The following is a 25,367-nucleotide window of genomic DNA, read 5'->3' as shown; positions in this document are numbered from 1 at the left end:
TATAGGAGGCCCTGGTCTCTCTTCATCAACCTTTGGTGGTCACTGCCTGTCCTTTAATGTGGAGTCCTCTGTCCCCTGAGTCCACTGGTGAACCAGTGTTTCTAATTAGGCCAAAGTAATATTTGTAATGCATTCCCTACCCTAATCCACGTTAACCACCCTGAAAAAAACAACCTGTTATAAGACAAACTACAGGAGGGGGTGAATGCCTCAGGACAAATCCTTCACTACTACCAGAAGAAGGCCTGAAAGTACACACTGAAATTCAGTCACTAAAGCCATTCTGTTACCTTCACAGGGTTCTGAGCCGCTTCTAAAAAACTTTTGAGGTGCTGTGTTTTAATGGTTTAGCCTCTGGATACTTTGTTTTAAAAGATCTTGCTTCTCAAATTACATGTTTTAATTAAGATTAATTATAATTGTCCTCCCAAATGATTTAACCATGAACACATCTTTTTCATTTTTTTTTTTTAAATCCATGTCATGCATATTGCCAAGGAGAGTTTCCAATCAGAATAAGGTGAGCAGGGTTACCACGTAGACTTGGAAAACAACATCCATTGATAGTCTATACATTCAGCTAATGTTTTTATATTAAGATATAGGTTATAAATTGTCTTAACCCTCAACTCATTCTCCTCTACTCAAATAAGAGCTATCTCTTTCTACAGACTGTCCTCAGGGGATGGGCAGACACAACCTAGAAGGAAGTTACTGCATTGGTTAAAAATGACTCTGTCTAGAATGTTATTTTTGTTTTGTTTTGTTTTGCTTTGCTTTGCTTTGCTTTTCTAAAACTTGTTAAGAGGACAATATGTCAACAGTTCTAAATTCTGAGGGAGGGGATCACCTGGGCATCCGAGGCCCACAGGTGTGCCCCAGGACAACGAGCTGCCCAGGATCAACCCAGGGATTCATGTTGTCTCCTGCTATCAACATATTTGAATGTTTGTCTTTACCTTTGTGAAGTTTCATTTCTAACTAAAAAGTCATGGTGTGGGGGTGGGGGGACATGCCTGGGTGGCTCCTCATTAAGTGTCTGCCTTCGGCTCAGGTCATGATCCCAGAGTCCTGGGATCAAGCCTCCCATCAAGCCCTGCATCGGGCTCCCTGCTGGGCAGGAAGCCTGCTTCCCTACCCCCCCCCCCCCGCCCCCCGCCATCCTACTCCCTTGCTAGTGTTCCCTCTCTCACTGTGTCTCTCTCTGTCAAATAAATAAATAAAATCTCAAAAAAAAAAAAAGTCATTGAGTATCTTTGTCTTTCAAAATAGATGTGGTAGTGCCCTACACTGGAACAATAGTCACAAAAAACCAAGACTCTTAGTTGCAAGAGCCAGGAACTTGAGAGAAAAGAGTTTTGATGGAATTCCCAAAGTTGAACTTTAAATTGAAAAGAAATCTAAGTTTGGAGGCCTGAGTTTAAAGTGTTTAGCATAAGTAGGGAAGTTTACCATCCAAGTCAGTACATTTTTGAGAGTGAACGGGGCATGCCTATTAATTACACAGAGACAATAAGCATAAACCATGCTCACCACAGACAAAAACCAGGACATATGATCCCCTTAAGACAAGACATCTAGTTCTCCAAGATAAGGAGTATGGAGAAAGCAGAACATGATGTAAGGTTGTTTCCCATCAGGCAGGATGGAAAGAAAATCGCTCCTGTGCCAGGGAAGGAATAGGAGAATAGCACAGGTTAGACCCATATGAGAGGTTGGCTCGAGGCCCCACCTACCTTCATTGCAAACTTGGGTTTAAAACCCTGAGAGGAGGGAGTAGAAACCCAAGATAAAATGGGAATCCAAGAGAGCGTGAAACACTAACATGGCGTTGGTTAGGCAGAGAGATGACCAGAGAATCATTCATTCAGTTTTAACGATTTCTTTTTTTTTTTTAACTGCTAATATACAAATACATCAGAAAACAGGTCATAAAATCTGCCCATAAAAATGCCCTGTGGATGCTCTTTTTTGCCACACCTCTCTCCTCCAAGTTCTTACAGAGATACTCCGGAAGTTTTCCACAGACTCTGAGGAACTCAGATATGAGAGCTCGCCTGCCTGCCAGGAGATTGCCATTGCCTGCAGAAGGGACCCCTGTAGCAGAGGCCACAGGCAGAGGCTGGACAGAATACCACCCGAAGCTGTGCAAGCTCCAAGGAGACTCAGTGCCCGCGAGAGCCAACGCGGAGCTGGTCCAGCAAGGCAGTCTCTGAGCAGTGACAGGTTCACACGTGACAAGAGCCATGGACGCGATCAGTGAATGCAGGGAGGACATGAGGACCACAGACCAAAAGCCTTCTCCTGTGGGAAAGGCAGGGGGAGAACATGAAAACACTGCGTTTGTCGAAAAGAGTAAATTCAAAGTGGCTTGGAAGAGTAACTTGGCAGGGCGTCCTCTCTCCGGAAGAGACCAAATACTCTGAATGGCAAAGCTGAAGTTTGCTGCTTGTGTCAGATTTTTGTGTTGTTTTCCATGGAGCAGAAACAGGTGCTTGTGAGCAACCTGACTCCAGTTACACATCAAGAAAACGACCTTTCTGCCTCCCTTGATGGTGCTGGCGACGATAACACCGCTAGGGCAACTCTCCAACCCCATGCAAGACAAGAGACAGACATCATCTCCCATCATTGAAGTCTCCGCTTTTTTTTTTTTTTTTTTTAAGATTTATTTATTTGACAGATAGAGATTACAAGTAGGCAGAGAGGCAGGCAGAGAGAGAGAGAGAGGAGGAAGCAGGCTCCCAGCCAAGCAGAGAGCCCGATGCGGGGCTCAATCCCAGGACCCTGGGATCATGACCTGAGCTGAAGGCAGAGGCTTTAACCTGCTGAGCCACCCAGGCGCCCCCGAAGTCTCCGCTTTGTTGGGCCTTTGCATGGACTGAAAAAGAGAAAACACCTGCAAGCACTCTAGGGAATGTCGCTGTACTTCTCCCAGTCTTGCAGGGGAAGAAGCTGATGCTTGGAGAACAGGCTTGACAGAGTTCGCACAGGTAAGACTGTGTAGCATTAAAAATACAAAGTGTACAAACGCCTAACCCAACATAGCCATGACGCCACCTCCGTTCATTCATTCGCTCATTCACACACCCATTAGGGCACCCAGGCATTCTGCGAGATGTGCTAGAAACAGGCACAACGAAGCCCTCAGAACTTACAGTGAAAGGGCCATTTGAGCCAAGAAAACATAATTTGGTAGTTACGGTGTACGTGGTAGGTGGGACGGCAGGGGAAGCACGGGCTGCTGGGAAAGCACCCAGCGGGGATGCCTGAGCCAGATCTAAGGACCGGAGGGAAGACCTGCAGGAGGGAGAGAAGCTTCTAAACTGAGAGGTGAAGTAGAGCAGCGGGAATCTTTGTGAAAGAAAGGAAGGGGGGATGGAGAAGAGAATCACGGGAAGGGAGAGCCACACCAGCGAAGGCCGGTCATTAAGAATGTCTGAGTCATTAGAAAGAGTTCAGGAAGACTAGTGTAAACAATGATCGAGCCTACTTACAAGACACATTAAGAGGTCTGTGAAAGAGCCATAGAGAGAGAAGGATAACACAGGACTGCAAAAGGCCAGGGAAGCGAAGGTTTTAAGAAGGAGGAAACAGCCATGTGTCCAGGGCTACCCAGAGGTCAAGCGAGCTATGGTCTGAGATACGGTTGTTGCATTTGGTGATAAGGTTCAGCACCCATGGGCAGCTGCAGCTCTAGTGGTGTGATGGGGGCCCTGGGCACTGGGGTGAATGTAGGTGTGAATGAGAGGAGAGGAAACAGAAACAGTCCATTTAGATGTTTCTGGCAACACAGGGAGGAGAGAGATCAGACAGCATAACAGGAAGGAAACAGGAGGTCAGGAAAGAAGGTTTGGGGGTTTTCTGGTTTTGTTGTTGTTGTTGTGTGTGTTTGTGTTTTTGTTTTTGTAAGATGGTCTTGAGTGTGTTTGAAAACTGATCTAATCAGGAAAGACTGGTTGACGAGAAGGAGTTGAAATTAAAGGAAAGAAAGAGTTTAACTGATCAAATGTTGCCCCTCAGAAGGTACAGAAATAGGCCTGAGAAGAGAATTATGACGGAGAGGAAGAGAAAGGGCTGCATGTGGGTACAGGGAAGTTTCTAGTTTGGGTGCAGCAAAATGAAGGAGTTCCTGTCTGGTTTTAGCTAGGGAAGGTGGTGGGACCTAGGGATGGCAGGGTTTTATTTTTATGTATTTATTTAGGATTTGGGGCAGGACATTTTATTTATTTACTATATGCCATACTTTTTGCTGGGGATTTTGCAAACACCAGCTCAATTTATTTTCACAACAATGCTGATCCGTAGATAGTAGCACTCTGGTTTTCCAAATGAAGACATTAAGTCTTACTTACAGAAGTCGAAGAAGTGTCCCAGTTCCACAGCTGGCAAGAGGAGCCAAGTTTCACTACCAGGTCCATATGGCGCCGAAGCAAGATCTTTTCCGATGTATTCGCAGGCAGAAGGAAAAGTGCAAGGGAAGAGAAAGATGACGGAATCCAAAGAATATATCTGGGGAGGGCAAATCCTAGACAAGGAGGGGGACCAAGAGGAAGTAGGAGAACTTGTCTTCTTTAAAGTCAAAAGTAGAGAAAAAGAAAGTGGGGTGGATGAAGAGAGAAAGAACTGGTCAGGGAAGGGGCATTTCTGAGATGTATAAAACTAAACAGCCTTGATCTTCATTAATTTGGGGGGAAGTCCCTGTGAAGACTGTCTACTCCCATGCGCTAGGCTTGAGGATATGGCATGAGCAAATCAGATGACGTCACCACCTCACAGAACTCAAAAGCTAGTCTACTGTCACAGACATTGAGCAACAACTCAAAATAATTAGTTGAATATTTTAAGTCCAGTGTGTGCTAGAGAGGTTTGGAAGGGTGCAGAACAGCTAGTCTGGAAGAACGAGCAGGAATAGGGTGAGAAACAGGCAAAGACTTCTGAAGTCTTAGGTTCCAGCTCCTGGACAAGGCTACGATGTACCAGGAAGGGAGCAAGATATTATACTCTGGGGATGCGCCCAACGTTCAAAGAAAGGACCATCAGTTCCAGGTTGGCAAATGAAGTTTGGACCCAGAGAACAGCAGGGATTTAGGATCTAAAAGTTGGAACATGGGAAAAGGGGAGAAGGATAACAGGAGGTTGAAAAAAAAAAGGTTGACATTAGAGAAGGAATTTTGGAAACGACCGCTACGGGCCTTGACTGCACACTGGGCCACGCATCACACTAAATGCTCTGTGAGCCACGGGCATCTGCTCCGGATAGCAAAGTTATACAATAGGCCCTGAATTATTGCCATTTTGTAGAAAGATAAAGGAAGCTTAGAGAAGTGAGATCCGTCGCTCGAGGTCACATGGTTAGTAAGTGGCGTGGATACCAAACTACAAAGCCAGCGTTCTCACAAGGGTCGGTGGTCCAGTCCCTGGCTGGGCGTGATGGCAGGGCCTAAAGGATGCCTACACCAGCAATGGCTGGAGGGGAAGGGCAGGGAGTGCCATCTCAGCCCAAGACAAGGGCACCAAGAGTAAGTCCATGGATGGGGATGTTTCCAGGAACGATGACAACAGATGAGGCGGGGAGAAACTGAAAGTCACCGTGGAAGGCAGAGGAGTATGTTGGGGTAGCAGAACAACCTAGAGACAAAGATGGACATGGGCCACAGAATTCAACTGAACAACAGTGGAGGCAGTTGAGACTGACTCAGGCGGGGGTGGGGCTTTGAAGTAAAATGTGTGGCAAACTCATACCCAGCTCATGATCACCTGTTGGCTTCACGGAGGCAGCCTACGGAACCCTGCTGGTCCACCTGGGACAGAAGCGCCACTGTCCCAGTTGGGAGCATCCGTTCTGATCAGAGTCAGACCCATAATTAGCTCAATGACCTTGGACAACACATTCAACTTCCCTGGGTCTCAGCCTCCTCAACGGCAAAGTGAGGAGGATGGATCTGATTAAGTCTCCCTGGGGACATTAGTGCTCTGCTCTGCGCTCCCTTTGCAACTCATGCCTGCGTCAGACACAGCTCTCAGCCAACTGCTTCCCACCCTCCCCGCCAGCAACATCGTCACCAACACACACTGAGGACTTACCCTGGGCCAAGTTCTCTAGTGTCCAATCTACATGTATCAGCTCCTTCCATCCTCACACCCACCTAATGTCAAGGCAGAGATCCTGGTGTCAGACAGCCTGGGTCTGAATCTGCATGACCTCAGAAAAGGGTCCTAACATCTTGAAGCCTGCCTCATCCCATCTGTAAAGTGGGAATGGTACTGGGACTTATTCCCCCCGATGGTGATGAGGACAAAATGAAGCGGTCCACGTTTAAGTGCCCTGTGGCTCGCTACGAGCAGCCAATACATGTTAGCTCTCACAGAAATTGGTTTCGCAACGAGGGAAAGTGACTTGGAGAGCTCAAGTTCAATGTGTGGGGTCACTCAGCCAGTAAGAGGTGGATAATGGGTTTGCACACACATCCGGGTGACTTCAGAGCCCACTCTGCCTGTGTCTCCTCTCGTGATCACCGGAGATGATCACCTTAGCTCTCCCTCCAAAGGAAGGATGGACGAAAACCCCAAATCAAGCAATCACACTGAAAACCCATCACAGTAGGGCAAATGTGACGTCTGGCTTATAGAGCTGGAGATTCTCCTGCAAGAGGACACCTGCCATCACCTCATCTGTGGTGACAACTGAGGCCCCTAGGTGCTACCGACAACCTGGATTCTGCAGATAAACTCTCTTCTCTCCCACAGCAGGGCCACCTCCCTGAGGCACAGGGGTGTCCCACAAAGCAGACTGGCGCATTCCCCAATGGTGGCCTGGGGACACTCTAATCAAGCATGGCTGAGTGACCCTGTAAAGACCTCGAGCTCTCTCAGGCGCCTCAACCCAAGATGTGGTCACCTGCATTTCCACGGCTGGCTTCAGAAAACCTGTCAGGGATTTCAAAAGAAGAGCTTGAGGAAAGATGGGGAAGGGGGTGGGAGAAGACCTGGGAAGGTCCAGACCTGAAAAGCCGCAGCATCTTGAGAACAGATTGTGGCAAAGAAAAAGCTCACAAAAGCCCCACACAGACGGTGCAGTCCACAGCCCTCTCCTCTGTTCACCCTGCCCTCTCGTCCCCATCTCTCTCCACCCTGCTGCATTCCCAGGCCTGCAGAGGAACAAGGAGGGGAAGGCCACCGTGCAAAGAAAAACTTCAGCTGGGAATGGTGCAAGTGAGAAGGGGGTGGAGCCCCCGGCCCCCGGCCCCCAGGCTGCAGGAGCCCCTCCCTTCCTAGAGCAGATGGCAGCAGCTGCCTCTGTAGGCAAACCACCTAGCCCAGACCTGGGCCCCCTTTCCTGCTTAGGGGACCCAGCAAAAGAATTGCAGGAGACCAGAACCAGAGGCATTTCTTCTGCGCTACATCCTTTCCTCCTCCTAACCCCTCCCACCTCCTCCCAGGGAACTTTCTGTCTGGTTCTCTCTGACTCGTTAGCCTCTCTTTCTCGCTCCCCTCGTCCTTGTCTTCGGTCCTGGTCCTCCATCCCTTTTTGCCCCCGCTTCTGTCTTCCCCTTCCTTCTCTCCACCAGGACCGTCTCTTTCCCTTCTGCTTGTCCGTAAACTGAGGCTGGTTAAAAATGAAGGATGCTCATGTATTTCTGAAAGGCTCATGAGCACTTGCTGGCCTCTCTCCCTGTGACCTGCTTCGCATTAGCGGTGCTCCTCTGCCTGGGCCCCTGGATACCCCGGAACCTGCTCCTTCCCAGACACCTAGGGGACTGGAGGCCCCCCCTTTAGTACCTCCACAGATTCCAAGAAGCTGGAAAGAGTGACCGGTCTCTGATCCCTGATGCTATTCTGCCTGGGGTTCTGTCCTGAAGTTCTTCTGTCCTGGCTTGGACCCATAACTAGCTCAGTGTCACCTGGGGCACCATGCTTAACCTCTCCGTGCCTCAGTTCTGTCATCTGTGAAATGCAGATCCCAGCAGCTCCAGGCGGCTTTGGGAGTGAGAAGAGTTAATACACGCAGGGCCCAACCCTCAGGGAGCGCTCCGTGCATGTCTGGGACTTTGGTGGCTTACGGAGTCATCATTCAGAGTAAACATGCCTAATTCCCCCAAACAACCCTGATCATTTAAAGGTGGTAGGTGAAAGGTTCTGGGATATGGGAGAGATGGGAGGATCTGCCTTTTTTTTTTTTTAGTTTCATTCTTTCAGTTCACTTTGGTTTTCTTTGTACGGCATGCTAAGAAGTCAAGGCTCTATGAACATTACATATTTTTTGAAATTAGTGTCGATCTAGTCACGGGAGGGGAAAGGCTTGTGTCCAGAATTCCTGGAACACTCGGCAGAATCCTGGCGTCCCCCTGAGCGTGCACACAATCTCCAAGAACATCCCCGTGGCCACACATGCTGCACGCCGCCGGCGTTCTCCCTCTCGGCTCTGGGCTGCGGGTGCTTACATAAGAGAAGAAACTGGGTCACTATGAATGAGCAGTGCAGCTGGTGCAGCAGGGAGGGTGGCTTAGGTAAACAGTTCAAGGTCCGGGAGCCCTGATTCGGCTGGCATGGGAGGGGGCTTGAGTCTTGCTCTATTCCCAGGCTTGGAAAAATACCAGATCACAGGAAAGATTTTGAGGGGTGGGGGGGGGTGGCAGGAAACCTCTCTGTCGACTAAAGTGCCACCCAAAAGACCAGAGTCCTCTCGCATCCCTGATCGATAGGAAAAAAATAAACTGGTTCCAAGGTCAGAGAGAGGATAGGAAAGGAAAATATATTTATAAAACCCAGGTTACGTATACTAACGGTGAAGCCAAAAAATCTCTTTCACTCAGAACTGAGTTCACCATTCTGAAATTTGTGATGAGAACAGCAGTAGGATCAAAGTCTTTTTGTGTGTGTTATCTATAAAATAAAGGTTTTTAAACACATCACAAGGGCTTAGCAAGGTTTAGGTAAGGAGGTTATTTAGAGAATAAACTATTTGCAGTTACTCACATTTATTGGAAGCAACTGCCATGCTAATTATACTTCAGTCTTATGATTAACATAATTTTCTTCAATGATCTTCACTTTGCTAGTGAACATACAGCAAGATGGTATGTTATCACAATAGTCAGAACTGACAGCTGTTAGGCTCTTTGAGCCGGAAGGGACATGAGAGACCCTAGGATCAAGCCCTACACTGGACACAAGGTGGCTTCTTATTCCTAGGACATGGTAACAGCAGACAGGGGACAGCCTGGGTCTTACAACCCCTATCCCAGTGTTCATTTCTATTGTGTCAAGCAGAAGATGTTATCACACCACAACCACAAAAAGTCAAACTAGAATCTGGATCTGCAGCTATGGTGAGAAATTAGCAAGGAGTTTTCTCCTGAAGGGGAGACAGAAGAGAGGGGGTCCCTAGCAGGGTAAAAGCATTCACAGATGACTCCTTCAATACAAGAGAAGTATTATAAAACTCCAGGTGCACTAGTCCATCACCTAAAAGTCCAGGAATATTTGTCGAATTGAGCCGACACAGGAACAGGGCAGGGAGGTTCAAAGAGGGAACATACCAGATTTGCCTGCAGGGCTTTTGAAAACCAAATCCCCAGAGGGAGTCTCTCGAATAGCCTGAGGGGCAATGGGAAAGGGATGAGGGAGGGAGGACAAAAACTCATGAGGCAAAGAGGGGTGAGGTATTATGGAATTTGAATAAGCCTCCCTGTGATTCTGACACAGTCCCCACTCAACCCTTGTGTTCAACATCCAGCTGCCCGGGGAGAGAAGCTGATGCCCTCTCCAGCAAACAGGAATCCATGTTTTCTCAGTGAATTTAATGTTGGATTATAACCAAAATCATCAAAACCGGTCTCCCTTATGGAACCCCCCTCTCTGTCGCGTCATCATGCTTCGCATTCACAACCACAACCACATTTAATTCTCAAAGCAACTGTGAAAGGCAATTCTTATCATGCCCCTTTTACAGAGGAGGAAAGCAAGGTTTAGAGGGGCGATGTCGTTGGCTGGAGGTCACACGGCTGGTAAGCGACAGAATGGGTGCTGGAGGCCCATTCAGTTGCTTTCCATTCAATTTTGCAGCAGGCTTGGCATAGTTACTGTCTTATCAGTTCCAGGCACTCCTTCTAAAAGGCTAAATGTACCCATATTCCTGGGGGCAAGTAAGAATTCTAGCACTGCAGACAGGTTGGCAAGGAGGAAGAGAAGCTTCTTCCGACCTGTGCAGACCTCCTATCTCTCCAACCCTTAGGCTACATTGATCCAGAAAACACACTTGCTCTATTTGTTTATTTACTGTGACCCCCGTCGTAGCCGGCATTGGCGATAACACGGACGACATGCCATCGAAGGGATGTGCTGCCTCAGGACTTTGGAAGGCTGTAATCCAGAGCTCAGTGGGTTTCTTGGAAAGCACAGGCCACCTGCCTCACCAAGATGTTCCAGATTCATCGCGTTACTCCCTTAGGTTTTAGAGCAGTGCTTCTTGAGCTTCGGTGGGCATAAATATTACTGGAGGGCTTGAGGGAAAATTTACTGTGCCCTTACGCCACGGACATGCTGACCCAGCAGGTCTGAGACAGAACTCCAGAATTTCCGTCTCTTACAAGCTCCCAGCAGCTGCTGCCTCCTTTGGATCACACTTGCACTAACATGTTCTAGGATGTGGGGGGCTTGGCGAAGGACGTGGGGAGGGCTATGCAGTGAGTGGGAACTAGACAGTTAAACTGTACATTCTAAAGCTAATGACCATTTGGATGAATAATTAAGGAATTTCATTTCCTCGTAACTTTCATGTTTTTGCTTGCTTGAGGTCTTCTGCTTGGTTGCTGTGTGACCAGATCAAGTTGTTATATTTTTCTATATCTCAATCGTTATCCCCAAAGGGCTAATTTTAAAAAACTAAAAGCTTCCTTATTGGTCTCCTTTTCGCAGAGATGGATACTAATTCTGTGAATGCAAAAGAGCTTTCAGTTGTACTAGTCCACTAACCTGGATTCCCTGGGCCTGGTGGGGGCAGGTCAGCATAGACCCCCCATGCTCTGTGCAAACAATGAAACAAAGCCAAGGACCACATGGAGGCCCAGGGAGAAGTGCTCTGTCATCCGGGTGTGGGATCAGGCTGAAAGAAGGGAGAGGAAGGGGAAGGAACCCTGTCTACAGCTTCCCCTTCAAACTGGAATAATCTAACTTTTATGTAAAAAAAAAAAAAAAAATCCCACAAAGGAAGGAGGGAGGAAGGACAGAAGGAGGGAGACTCGGAGTTTGAACTGGATCAGAGTTCAGGACCGAATGTCCCACTAAAAGCAGGACAAATAACAAGCATATGCCTGAGCCTCATGAGGAAATCGAAGCAGAAGACAGACAATTTTGTGCCCACTCACGCGCAATCCGTCAGAAAAAACATCTCCCGCAAGCTGGGAGCCTTCCTTCTCCTGGGTATGAGCTACAGACACAGGAAGGCTTCTCGGTGTGTGTGCGTGCACACACACACACATGCACACACACACGCACACACACATGCACCCACCCACCCGGGAGCAGCCTCAGTGCACAGCTCAGACACGAAGTCTAACTGTCCCCGGGTGAGCAGGAGAAAGATGCCAACTTAACCCACATTAGAAATCCTTCACTAGCTAATAAAGTCATCAGCAACTTCCATTTTATTTTTCATTTTTTAGTTTAAAAAGGAAAAAAAAAAAAGCCCTCAGCAAGTGGCTATCCCCCGGACCTCCATGCATGCCTCTTCAGCTTTATAAGCAAATGTGACTGGAAACCAAACTGCTCCAAATATTTGTTTTCCAGATTTCTTTTCACTCTCAAGTTTAAAAAACAAGGTTGTTTTCTTCTTTTCCTGAGGTTGGAGCCTGAGAAGTGTTCCCCACACAGCAGGACCCTGTCAAGGAGAGGAAGCTTCCCAACACAGGTGCTCTCGCCCCTCATTTGGTTGCTTGAACCATCTCAGCTTTGCAGGGGTTTTACATAACCCGGCAGGCAGCGCTGACTCAAACCACCTGCCTGGGTGTCTGCTAATGGCCCCGTCTCAGCATCCTAGAACAAGAGTGTAGGACTGGATCCGGTGTCTGAGACATCCTCTTCCAGATCCCTCATTGCATAGATGAAGAACCAGATTTTCCAGAAGACTGAGGGATTCCGTCAAGGCTACCCAGCTATCTGGGAGCAGCGGCGGGTTAACATCGTTCGTGCGCAGGTCTGACAACCAGCTAACGTTCGTAACTTAATTGTACAGAAGCATCTTCTCCAATTAAGTAGAAACCAGGCTCTACACCTAAAGCAGCCCTGCTGCCGTCAGGTCAGTGAGGACTTCTAATTCCGACAGAATGGGACTGAAGAGGAGCACCGAATGTCGGGATTCTATTTGAAATCCTGAAGCTCCCTTGTCTGTAGGCAGCACACTGGGTTATTTTTTATGTTATTTGTATGCATGTCCACGTCTCCGAAGGCTGCGTTCTCCACCAGGGAGGTGCTGTCCTGTTCCTCTCGGTGCCCCCGCCCCCAACCAGCTGCTTAGCACAGACTTCGAACATAATAAACACTTAGTACACCTTTCTTTAAATAAATGAGGGTCCAAAACAGCCAGGCAGCACAGGGAGGATAAAAATGCTCTATAAATTGAGAATGGGAACAAAAATAATGATCTGAATTATCTGAAATAGAAAACTCAGGGGGGACAGCTGCCTAGGTATAAAGGATTACCAGGGGGTTGGTTTCTAGACTAATGCACGGTTTTTTCGTTTTTTCTTTTTCTCTTTTTTTTTCTGGGAGCTCATTCAGTGATTCTCCTTTCTTTAGTTTTTAGGACATTTTGCTATCTTAATTGAAAGACTTGCACACCTCTGATCAACCGCTGTCCCTCCTAAGGGACCAGCACACATGCAATCCCTTTGGAAAAGCTTAATCAGCCCTAACTGAGTCACAATATTAGCCCAAATTAATTAGACTTTAAGAAAGTTGTCAACACCCTTCAAGGTAACCTGGCCCTTAGCCTTCACAGGGAGAGAACGGTCAAGCTCTAAAACCTTGAAATTCTGCCAGTGACCCATGAATACAGGTCTCTTTCTTCTCAAAGACATGCACTCCATTGGCTTTTTATTTCTGTACAAAACAGAAATCAAAACAGAACATCGGACTCCAAGACGGATCATAGAATCTCACAGTTCAAAAAACCTATTTCTGCAGCAGTCTGGGACAAAGATGCAATCTGGCATCAGCTTGTAACCCCTTAGTGGAATCCCCGTCTCAGAAGAGTTCCTGGAAACCGAAGCCATCCCCCACAGAAGCAGAAGCAAGCCTCTTCAGGTCGACAAGTCACTGAATCACATAACATGGAAGCCCTTAAATCTCCAGGTTTTGCCAGGGCAGCACTCCGAATATACCCCAAGATTGCATCTGTTGATTGACCCACCGTAAACTCTGTCTATAATGACTCAACACTAATAATTGGCGAAATTTGCAAACCTATTTTTTTAAGACTTTATTTATTTATTTGTCAGAGAGAGAGAGAGAGAGCACAGGCAGACACAGTGGCAGGCAGAGGCAGAGGGAGAAGCAGGCTCCCTGCCAAGCAAGGAGCCCGATGTGGGACTCGATCCCAGGATGCTGGGATCACGACCTGAGCCGAAGGCAGCCGCTTAACTGACTGAGCCACCCAGGCGTCCCTGCAAACCTATTCTTCAGGCATGTTTATTTTGCATTTTATAAATAAAACCATCACTTATATACCACCATATTCTTACAAAACACCTTTAAGTAAAGAACCCCAAATCATCTGAAGGTGTCCTCTTCATGAAGATTCCCTGACCCCGGTGACAGGTAGCACACACGGATTTCTATCACCATTTCAGAATGAGGAAACAGCCTTGGGGACTTGAACTAAGTGAATCAGTCATGAGGTTAAAATAAAAACCAAACTCCACAATGACCTTGAAGCAAATGCAGCCAGAAAAGAAGGCTTAAGTTAATAGTGACACTTGTTAAAAAAAAAAAAAAATAGTGACACTTGTTTAGCCTACTGGGACTCCAGAAAAGAAGTCGGAAATGGCCCCATAAAGAACAAGCCTTACTGGGAAACCCTATCATTGTACATATGCCATTACCTTGGCAAAGTCACCACATAAGCTTGCTGTTTGTGACATAAGCCATATGTCACACACGCTGTATTTCTGCTGCCTTGTTTTCCTTCCTAAGTGTAATCCGCAGAACACTAAAATGACTATTTGTCTCGCAAAACTACATGCTGCAAATATATGCTTATTCTTAGATCTTGTATTGCATTTTAAAAGGTATTCAAGAGCATTTGGTAACCGGTATTAGGATCAGGGGCCTTGTCAGAGGGAAGTGCTGATCCAGCGGAAAGCGAAATCACTTCTGAGGACATCTGAAGATTGGGAGACTCCATCAAGGCCACTCAATTATCTAGTAGCCGAGCTGGGTCCAAATCAAGAACATAGGTCTGACTACCAGCCAATGCCCTTAACCTCATTGTACAGAATCATGTTCCCAATTAAGTAGAAACGAGACTCCAAGCTAAAAGCAGCCCTTTGGCTCCCAGATCAATCAGGATTTCTAGTATTGACAGGGAGAATTTAAAAGGAGGACAGAAGGTCTGCATGAAAACTTTATTCTGCAAAAGACCCTCTTTCTTCCTCGCCCCTGCTCTCCCTCTCCCATGTATCTCGTGGCACTAGGATTTCAAAGCCCGATGAATTCGGACTTGCTTGTGATGAGAAAAAAGCAAGAACTGAAAAGTTTGGCCAGTGTCAAAGCGTCCTTCCCACAGGAAAATACGCATGATTATTTCTGCAATTTTGCGGGCGGGGGGAAAACAGAAGAGGAGAGAGAGCAGAAATACATTCTAGCAAAATCCACACCCAGCCAGAAACAGAGGAGTGAGCTACAGCCAGGGTAGTAAACTCCCCAAATAAGAAGCAACAAACAAACACAAAACTATGCCAACTCAAGTGACTAACAAAATGCACAGAATATTATTCATTTGATGGATGAGTAAACCAAGACTTCCCAGGGACATGTCGGGGGGGGGGGGGTCATTTACTTTTATAAACAAGATCTAGAATGGGCACTAGACCGTCATTTCCACTGAGCCCATCACTCCAACTCCCCAAACTAAATTCTTTCCTGCTGAAACTGCTGAAAACATGAAGGCTTCTTGGGACCATCCTTTCAACCCAGAACACAGCAAAGAAGGCCCTCTTCCCACTACATTTAAAATTACGTCTTATTATCTATATACTGCCCTAAGCGGGAGGCTCTGTGAGTGCAGACACTGGACCTGGACATGAACCTGGGTAGAACCTGGATCATGGTGGGTATTTGGTGCCTCTTTGGCTAAACGGATGATTGGCTGCGGCATGACAAAGCCTGAATTCTACTTACACTTATGGGACAGAAGCACATCAAAGGAATCTGCCCACCTCGTGGCTTCTTCTGTGGATAGTCTCCTAGGAAAGAAGAAACATCTCTCTTAAGTATTTCTGAAATGCCCTTCCCTCTCCATCAGAAGACCCCTGGGATTTGCTCCGGAGAACAAATCGCAACAATGGTGGGGGGGGTAGGGGGGACAGGGTGCCAATGAAAACCACCTGCATTCCTGCAAGTCTGTTGCCGTAAACGTGTACACTCAAGTAACTGAAGGCAGACCTCGGCCCTGGAGTTCGGATATTTGCGTATTGGCTTTCAGTCTAAAAAACCCAGCTGAAGAAGCACAGGCCATAGACATGTCAGGATAACAACGGAAAGAAGCTGGCCTTGGGGTCAGAAAAGGCGGGCTGAGCTCCTGACTCCCTATCTTACCGTGACCTTAATCTCTTCACCTTTGCCATGGGGCTCGAGGTGCCCACATCCCCCAACCCCGGGAGGGTTAAATGAGGTGCATCTGTGACATCACCGGACCCAGTCCTCGCCCAGTAGAGGCACCGAACCCAGATTCTCTGAACCCAAGCAGAGTTGTAGAATGTATTTGAGTGTTTGTTTCCAAACAGAGAGCTCAGACTGACAACTAAGTAGAACCGAGAAGCGTCGCTCACCACAGCTTTGTAAGAGTGGCGGCTAATATGGTTTTTCTTGAAAGGAAAAAGAGGGTTCCTGTCCTGAAAAGGAAAATTCTCATCCACGCACTCGGGATACCAAAGGAGCCGCCGAGGGGCAGGGGGTGGTTACTGTCACTCGGCTCATCTGGCCAACGTCTCACTAGAGAAGAACAGGTCCTACGGCCCCGCGGTGGGCGCCCCGCGGGGAGCGCCCTGGCAGGGCCGTGTGGCCAAACTACTCACTTTAGAGCACGGTTGGGTTTGTCGGGAAGAATAGCTGTGAAATCGCTACAGGAGTCTGACTTGTGAGACAGGCATCCCAGGCGGGTCCGCATCCCTTTGTTCCTGCAGCAAGCACAGGGGCAGAAGGACGGGGAAGTGTCATGATGGCGGCTGTCAGCTCCATAAAGGGCCCCAGGAGCTGCTGCTGTAGGGGCCTGCGCCGCCTCCCCTGACCCGCCCGCGTCCTTCCCCAGGGGGGTCCCTAAAGATTTCATGAACAGGAGGAGAAACACCTAGAAGATCAAGGGATGTATCCCTCACTCCCTAACTCGACTCCTGGAATAGTAATAGGTACCCTGCCCCTAGAGGCCTCAGGCTCTTTCAGAGCTCACGTTCAAGTTGATAGTAAGTCAATGAAGGTCGTTAGCTTGGAAGAATTTCTAAATTAGGATCTCTGTAGGGAAAGGAAATACAGCGAAGACAAAATAACAATCCACATTTCGCTCTCCCATCAGGAGGGCACGTAGCGTAGCGGCAGCAGCTACTAACTGCAAAGCCCCAGAAGCGGCGCCCGCACGGAGAGTAGAGGGTTGCGTGCATAATACAGGGGTGCGTATCACAGAGCCTCCCAGCACAAATGACGTTTTCAGGCAAACTGATGATGGCTCAGGTGCTCCCCACTTATCCCCCAAGCCTGGGGATAAAGATGCATGAACGGGGGCGCCTGGGTGGCTCAGTGGGTTAAAGCTGCTGCCTTCTCTGCTCAGGTCATGGTCCCAGGGTCCTGGGATGGAGCCCCGCGTCGGGCTCTCTGCTCAGCGGGGAGCCTGCTTCCCTTCCTCTCTCTCTCTGCCTGCCTCTCTGCCTACTTGTGATCTCTGTCTGTCAAATGAATAAATAAAATCTTTAAAAAAAAAAAAAGATGCATGAACGGCTACAGAGCAGCGGACCAACATCTGTAGGTGAGGGCCCGAGCAGCTGGTACAATCAGCAGTTAGGAACGAGGGCCCCTTTCTCCATTCTTTTATTTATTTAACGAAGCTCTCATATTCCTATTTCTATTTTGGCTTCTCTCAATCAGCCTGTTTAAAACTTAACATGTGTGTTTAAAATTCTCATATTTTCTTATTTTCCTAAAGACCAGACATTTACATGTTATCTGTTACGGAAGGTCCGAAGAAGAGTTACACTGTCTCTTTCTGACTTCTAACATTAGCCCCTTTTTACCTTTAACCAGAGATCAGCAAACTACGGCCATGCGAGATGCCCGTTTGTGTAAATAAAGTTTTACTGGAACACAACAACACCCATTTATTTACACACTGTCTAAAGCTGCTTTCCAGCAGGAGGGTAGAGTTGGATGGTTGCAACACAGACTGTATGGCCCATAGAACTCAAAATATTTACCCTCTGGCTCCTGATAGAGTAAGTTTACTGACCCCTGACCGTTAACCATGGCAGCTCCTCGCATGGAGAGCAAAGGTAAGTGGGAAGGGTTGGGTGTAATCAAATCAGGACTGAAGAGTGAGTTATAAAAGGGCACTGCCGGGGCGCCAGGGTGGCTCAGTGGGTTGAAGCCTCTGCCTTCAGCTCAGGTCGTGATCCCGGGGTCCTGGGATCGAGCCCCGCATCGGGCTCTCTGCTCAGCAGGGAGCCTGCTTCCTCCTCTCTCTCTGCCTGCCTCTCTGCCTACTTGTGATTTCCGTCTGTCAAATAAATAAATAAAATCTTAAAAAAAAAAAGGGCACTGCCACGTGCACACGTGCCACGGAAATAGTCCCAGAGATGTTATTCTCCGTGTGGAAAGGAAGTCCTTCCAGCCCGACTTTCCCCTCCCCTGATTTCTGAATCCTGGGCCTGGGCAGAGACGCGAGAGGCCGTCCAATTCAATATCTTCCTGTCACTCCAAGTGGGTTTTCATGCCCGACCCGAGCCAGTTATTCACAGAAATCTTATCCAAGAAATGTCTGCTGGGATAGTATTCTATTTGGCAAGGATGGACAACATTTGTATTCCACAGCCCATCTCTGAGCGCCTTTTAAAGCTGGAACATCCACGTTCCCAGAAATACCCCCTCTCCTGCAGAAAACCGGTCCTGCACGTCCTGTGCTCCCCACCTCTCAGCTCAGCCGGGCGTATGATGAAGCCATCGATTTTGTGACATTTCCAAACATTGGTGATAGCCATTCTCTCTCCTGCGATGGTGAGCATCCTGTCCACTCACTCTTATACATCGCAGGGTGTTCTGCCACCAGGCCCTGTGAGCAACTGATTAAGGGCCCTTGAGTCACCACATTCCGTGAATTCAAGTCAAGGTCTTGCTTGGGCTGTACCAAGGCCAAAACTCAACTTCCAGTAAGCCCGTTCACTCCTTGGTGCCCCGGGATCATCAATAAGATAATAGTCAGGTCGAGGCCCCCAAGAACAATTAAGAGGACTTCAAAAAAAAACAGCAAATCCACACACACCACCTGACAACATTTAGCGAGGGCCAGTGTAAAGGGTATACTCGTTACCGAGACAACGGTGGTTCTCCCCAGTAGTTTGCAAAAATCTTCCACAAAATATTCTTTGGGGCCCAATGGTTTTGATTTTCCATCTTGTGTAGCTGAGATCTGAATTATAACCTTGTTAGTTAGGTTTGAAATAATGGGAGCAGAAGTGAGAGTTCAAGGTTAAGGTTACTTCAAAAGGAGGGAAGGAAGGAAGGAAGGAAGGAGGGAGGGAGGAAGGGAAAGCAAAAAGAAGCAAGCTTGCCCTCATCTTTCTTCCCTGATCCAGGACCCTACAGCGGTCCCTAAATGGTTCAATGCAAGCTCACACACAGGCCCACCCCCTGCATCCGGCAGTCCGTGGGAGGGTTTGGCCCTGAGGTAGGTTCTGCTTGCAAGGTCACCACCTTGCAAGAAGGGCACCAGGAAGGAGAGCACCGGCCACACCCATGGCCTGAGGGGTCGGACCCCCCAAGGGAGTGGAAGGCTGGGGCAGGCTCACACAGCACCAGGGTGGGAAGGAGCGGAGAGGGGGAAGGGCAGGGGCGGGGAGACAGGTGAGCATCATTACCTGCGTGGCATCAGTAAAGCGGCCATACAGGCACGCGCTTACGGTTAACCCTCTGGCCGGTGTGCAGGGACGTCAGGGCGGGAGATAGGACTGCGGGGCACAGGGATTTACCCTTTCGCCGCCTCTCACCTAAAATCAAAGAATCTGCTGTAAGAGGGGGGCGGCCCTCTCTGGTCTGACTGTGCTACAGATCCTCTCAGATGGCCGTCTGCTGGCAGAATGCCTCCCCCGACACAGCCCCTCCCCACACATGCCTGCTTGTCCTAAGGGAGGGTGACCGGCTAAGGGTGAGCCGGGAGGACCTGCTGGCTGGATTTGCATTGCTGCCTGTGGGTCAGGAGCATCTAGTTCCCCAAGAACTGGCCATGGCCAGTGAAATGGGGCACGTGCCCCAGGGGAGGAAGGTTGGGGCCCGGCAAGCCAAAAATTACTGTTCTCTTTGTCTCATTCCAACGGGGCCCAAGTGACCAGCCAGCCAGGATGGGGCGGGGTGGGGGGGGGTCAGCACTTGCTCCAGAATTACTTGATTGGCTGCTCTCCTGATTCTCACCTCCCTTTCAGGGAACCCACCCCCGCGCGTTGGGAGGGTGTGAGTAAGGGGGAAGGGTGGAGTAACTCCTAGGGAGACTTGTAGGCCCCCTGGCCACTGCACAGGCCTGCTCCTTTGCAGGATCCCAGGCCCAGGCTGGAAAAATGAATATGCAAGCCACTCTCTCCTGCCCAGATGGAGGCCACGACCTTCCTTCCGCAGCCCGGGGAATAGCCCGTTGCTGACCTGAAGAGAGGAGGACAGCAGGAAAGGGGATACTGAGGTTGAGGGCTTGGTGACTGATCATCTGTCTCTCCTGAGGGTCCCCGTCTCAGTGCTTCCAACCCTTTGTTCCCCAGAAATGATAGGAAGAAACACATGAAGAGAGCAGCCTTTCCGTAAAGGGCTCCCCTGGGGAACCCTGACACCAAACATAGAATCCATTTTAAAAGAAACCTAATTTAGATAGATAAGGCCCCTACTCGATCTACTCCGTTTAAATTATTTTGCATTTACACAGAATGTTTCACAAAAACTTTTTTTTAAATACCTTCTCTAATAATACCAAAACTCATAAAATTAAAAGATTGCTTTGTTAAAACTAAAAATCAATAAACAAATACATAAAAATAGTTAGACTTTGTGTCAAAGCTCATCCTCAAGGAGACTGAGCTCAGACTGACATTTCCTTAATTTGTCCTAACGGGGCATCCACCTGCCTGCCCAGGAGTCAGGAAATCGAAGCCTTTCCCAGATTTAAGGTTCTCTTCCAGCTGCAAGAAATCACTGTTTGGGTGACCTATGCCTCATTTTCTCTTGCTTGTGGTCTATCGCCTGAAGGAGGGGAAGCCCATGCCAGGGGCCTTCATTACCCTGGTGCTGAACAGAACCAGGGATGACTCCCCACAGACACAGCAGGCAAGGTCATTTGGGGCAGGCATTACCAGGCCTGCAGTCACTGCCTTGTCGCTCTTCCCGTTCCCACTGCTAGCTCACCCTGGCTTGCCGGACTGATTCTACGCCCGCCTCTCTCCCTCCCAGATCCCGCACTGCCCACCACCGCCCCCCAGACCTTTCCGCATCCCTTCACTTAGCTCAGCCTTGACTTCAATTCAATCAGAATATGCAGGAGACTCTGGCCCCAGCTTCCTCATTCATCCCAGCACCTTGGGGCTCTAATGCCATCTGGCCCTTGACTTTTGGTGGGGACGGAGTTTGGGGTCCCCAGAACCCGGGAAGGCCCATGGCAATGTGCCCTGTTAGGTGGACATCAAGTGACAGGTGACTCTGGGGCAGACAGGATGGGACATAATGGAAAGAGGGTACTCAATGGAAAAAAAAACAAAAAACAAAAACAAAGGTTAAAAGCAAAAAGCAAAGATTTTTAAAGAGGGGAAGAGAAACCAAGAGTCTCAGCGGGAAGAAAGCAATCAATATGCATGGAGAGGCAGGTTAATTAAATATGGATAATGCAATCAGCCCACATGGGCACCTTGAAGAGCAAAGAGAAAAACAAATGCAGTACTCACTGTCTTTGACAAGTCCTCATGGCCTGCGGGTCTTTGCCAACTGGGTGGTCAGAGAGGCTGCGGGTTAAGGAGTTCTGGGGAAAGAGTAGATCTATCTTTTAGCAGTCAGATCCTTGCTGGGTGAAGAACATGCGTGCATGAATGCACGGGCACACTCGTGCGTGCACACACACATACACACACACACATGCATGCACAACACACCTCCCACCACTTGAGCTGGGCAGCAAGCGGCCCCGTGGAAAGCTCTTCTCTCTGCTTGTCACATCCAGTAAATACTGAAGCAGCCTACACCCAGCGGGCGGCGGCTCAGCTCCCGGGCACAGTCTGCACGCCCGTGCTCATTGGCAGGATGCAGGAGGTGCCCCTGAGCAGAGCTCGCCTGGCACTCCTCCCGTACCTTCCTCTTCACTAACCTGCTTCCTTGCTCCTCGGGCTGCAGCTCAGGGAGAAGTCCCCACAGCCCAAAGCTGCCTCCCTCTGCACCCAGAGGCTGTGCAGGGGGCAGCGAAGCCCTAGGTATTAACTCTTTCCGGCCACCGATGAGCTGAAAATCAAGTGTCCAGGGGGCCCTCTTCTAATGAGCTCTGCTGCTGGCTGAAGGCTGGTTGCTGCTCAGGGAGCGGGGAGCATAAAGATCTTGCCCCAGACAGCTGCTGACAGCAGGAGCCAAGCCGAATCAAATCTCCTAATGAGCCAGGAGGAGGGGGGCTGTCTTGCTGGGTGTGATGTGATGTGATAAATGCAGAGAGCAAGAAAGCTACGGGGCAGGTCACACATCTAAATTCCACCCCCTTTCTCCCAATTTCTATTGTGCTTCACTACCAAGCCAAACCACACAGCCCTGAAATTACCCCCTCTGCCACATCTCAGCTGTCCCCCTGACTCCACAGAGGCATTTCTCTCCCAGTCTGTCTCTACTCCCACCCCCCAGCACCAAACACACCACTCCTCACTTCTTAATGAGAAATTTCCACCTCCTCTGCCTCCTCAAAACATGTATATTTCCAACTCTGTGCTCCTGGCTTTTCCTCCAGTGGAAATTCACCTCTCTCCCTCATCCATCACCTAGCAACTTCCGCCTGCTTGCATTCGTGATGGAGTGAGACTTTTCCCTTTGTTCTGCCCAATCGGCACATTATCCCTAATTTTTCTGTCTTCTGCAATTTTTTATTCCAAACCACCTTACCCACATGGATCTTTACACTGCCTGTTTCGGTTCCAGAAGGAGGACTGTCTCTTCCTGCTTGCCCTAGTACGGTAGTTCTCGGAGTATGGTCCCTGTATGGTCCCTGGACCAGCTGCGTCAGCATCACCTGGGAATGTGTTAGAAATGCAAATTCTCGGGCCACACCCCCAGACCTACAGAATCAGAAAACTCAGGGGACAGAGCTCAGCCTCCCAGGTGATTCTGATGTGTCTGAAGTTTGCAAACCCCTGCTCTGCGACAAAGCTTCCCTTCTCCCCATTCCACTCCAGTCTCCTGCTCCCACTCAGGAACTAGCTCCAAATGCACCTAACCTTTACCACAAGTCATTTTGGATACCCAGAAGGTGGCATTTGCTGAAGGCATCAGAAATCTCCAGGGAAAGTGATGGCCTGATACTAAAAATATTAGATTGCATTTGTTTAACCTTCTATAACGTGGAAAGCATGTTCGTGTATTGTTATCAACTACCCTATTCCAGAGCCAGAGAGGTTATTATTATCCCTGAGTTACAGATGAGAAAATTGACCAGACTTGTTTTCTCAGAACTCTTACAGTGGAGCTCTTCTCACCACGTCATGCGGGGACCCAGAATTCCTAGCAGATCTACTGGTGGCATAACCTGTATCCCCGCAATGACATGAGTCTGCCGCAACCCCACGTTGCGTGATGAGGGGATGAAATAAGAAGTCTGATGCTGCCTCCACAGTGACTCATTGTCTCTCTCGCAAAGTGTCCACACTGTGCCTCTGTTAGGTAAAGGGAACTTAGTGTTATGAAATGAGACACCAAAGAAATGTTTCCCATTCTTCGGAACCCCTGCTTTGAATGCGGATGCTAGCGAATCCTTTGCTTCTGGATATTTTATTCATACGCTGCACAGTACAAAACAGGTTCAGAGTTAAACAGGGAATAAAAGCCCATTGACAAGCACTTCCCTAATCCCAGATTAGGTTCTACAGTAAGGTGGAGCCTCCCCGATTCACGCACAGAGCCATTGTCCAACAAGCCCTCGTTATGTGCCAGGCACTGGGCTAAACGTTGCACCGCTGTTTACTTAACTCTCGCAACAAACCTCCAAGACTGACATCTTAATCAACCCCATTTTACAGATGGAGAAACAGAGGCAAGCCAGTTACAGTGGCAGAGCGGGTGCCTGCTACCAAGCTTCCTATTCCCAACGCTTGCTCTGCCCTTTGCTTTAACACAAAGGTGGTATCCTCCGGGGACTCCTTTGTCCGGTGCTGAAATGGTGAGATAAAGGGCCCCTCTGAGTCTCATGCCGTCCCATCTGGCAACCAGGATTGAAAGGCATTGAGGAGGTAGGGCAGGGCTGCGGAGGGACCCAAGTCTCGGGTGGAGGCTGACTACTATTAAGTCATCGGAATCTTCAATTAGCTTTTGGAGAAATAATAGAGTCACAGGAAGTCAATAAACCAACCCGAATGTTTAAGGAAAGATAAAATCATTAACAAAGATTCAAGAAAGAGCAGGAATATGAAGAACAGAGGGACAAGAGCATGTGGACATGCATCTGGCATGAGTAAAAAGAAAAAATTAAAACTTTTTTTAACCGAAATGTTCCTGAATACCAAAGCGTAACCACACAGCACCCTAGTTTGAGAAGCACAGACCTAGTACGGGCCCCCTCTCAGGGGAGGCCTCTAAGTTAAATCTTCCTTTCGATAGAGACAGGTGCATAAGGGATTCCAGGGACCGGGCAGGGGCGGGTGGCGAGGCTGGGATGAAGCAGAACGGAGAGGGTAAGCGTTCTGACATGGTCTCCTTTCCTGAAGGAGAGAGATACGCGAAGGCAAGCAGGCTGGGGTGCTAGTGAGAAACGCACTCGTCTCCTTGGACTCTGTGTCCCCGGGCTTCTAGCCCTGGCCCAGGAATACAGAGCTCTAGATTCTTTTCTCGTTACTAACTCCTGAGTTTCTGGCTGGAGACTGGGCACGGGACATCTCCGCTGCCCGTGACACATGGTTTTTGCCAGTCAAACAGGCGTTACGAGCCCTGCTCTGGCTTCTCAGGCTGCCCCGCACACCTCAGCCCTTCCCGTTCTTGGTTTACTCCTCCTGGGAAACCCAACCTTCCCAAGCCTGGGCTGCTGCATCTCTCCGGCACTGACGCTCACTCCTGCCTCTCATGAGCTCCGGACTGGCTTTTCCAGAGGACAGCTAGACAATTCCATCTTTCTCAGACTCTGCGGATGCAACTGCGTCAGAAACCACTCACTTTTCCCTCCAAATTCTCCCTTCCTGCTGGGATCCCTCTGCTTGCTCATGAAATGACTGTCCTAGTCCCTCGGGGTAATGGGCATAGGTATTTCTGGTTTCTTTTTCTCTATTGCCCTGCTGAATTGATTTTTAAAACTTCTTATTATATTACTGAAACACTTCTCAATTTTACCCCCCCCCCATCCACTAACACTGCCCCTCAGAGGTTACCAGGCACCTCCCATGGTGTATGTCTCGTCCACTCCCCCTAAGTAGCTGATCGTCCTGCCCCCATGTCATCGCCTCCCCATCCCCATTAACCTCCTGGCACACTACAGAGTGTGTGTACCAGAGTTACCCACCGATCAGGTACCATAAATGGTCCATATAGTAATTTTTGATGGACTTCGTGGTAACGATTTGTCCTGCCCGACATTCTAACAATTTGGTCCCATTTAGCTATCCAGTCTTGTATCCCATTGTGCATACACACATGCACACACACACCTGCTTCCTCCATTGCCCCCCCCCGCCCAAAATGTTCCC

The 25,367-nt window shown here is 48.8% G+C and overlaps 1 protein-coding gene across 7 annotated transcripts in view; it reads right to left on the bottom strand.

The window, feature by feature from the left end:
- Positions 1 to 22,639, bottom strand: part of RGS8 (regulator of G protein signaling 8) — a 28,727-nt gene extending 6,088 nt beyond the window's left edge. The window contains exons 1-5 of one of the 7 annotated variants that reach the window (XM_045981971.1): positions 22,352 to 22,400; positions 21,396 to 21,469; positions 19,338 to 19,466; positions 16,296 to 16,397; positions 15,400 to 15,464 (exon numbers count right to left, since the gene is read on the bottom strand). In XM_045981971.1, coding sequence (XP_045837927.1) covers positions 15,400 to 15,464; positions 16,296 to 16,397; positions 19,338 to 19,363 — 193 coding nt within the window. In that variant the 5' untranslated portion in view covers positions 19,364 to 19,466; positions 21,396 to 21,469; positions 22,352 to 22,400. Of the gene's footprint in view, positions 1 to 15,399; positions 15,465 to 16,295; positions 16,398 to 19,337; positions 19,467 to 21,395; positions 21,470 to 21,599; positions 21,748 to 21,811; positions 21,910 to 22,351; positions 22,401 to 22,584 lie in introns of those variants that run through there. The other 6 variants (XM_045981970.1, XM_045981972.1, XM_045981968.1 and 3 more) reach the window with 6 other exon arrangements.
- Positions 22,640 to 25,367: the final 2,728 nt, after the last annotated feature.

The sequence above is a fragment of the Meles meles genome, chromosome 17, assembly GCF_922984935.1.
Source record: "Meles meles chromosome 17, mMelMel3.1 paternal haplotype, whole genome shotgun sequence".
Classification (NCBI taxonomy): Eukaryota; Metazoa; Chordata; class Mammalia; order Carnivora; family Mustelidae; genus Meles; species Meles meles.
This window is presented reverse-complemented; position numbering and strand designations above follow the sequence as displayed.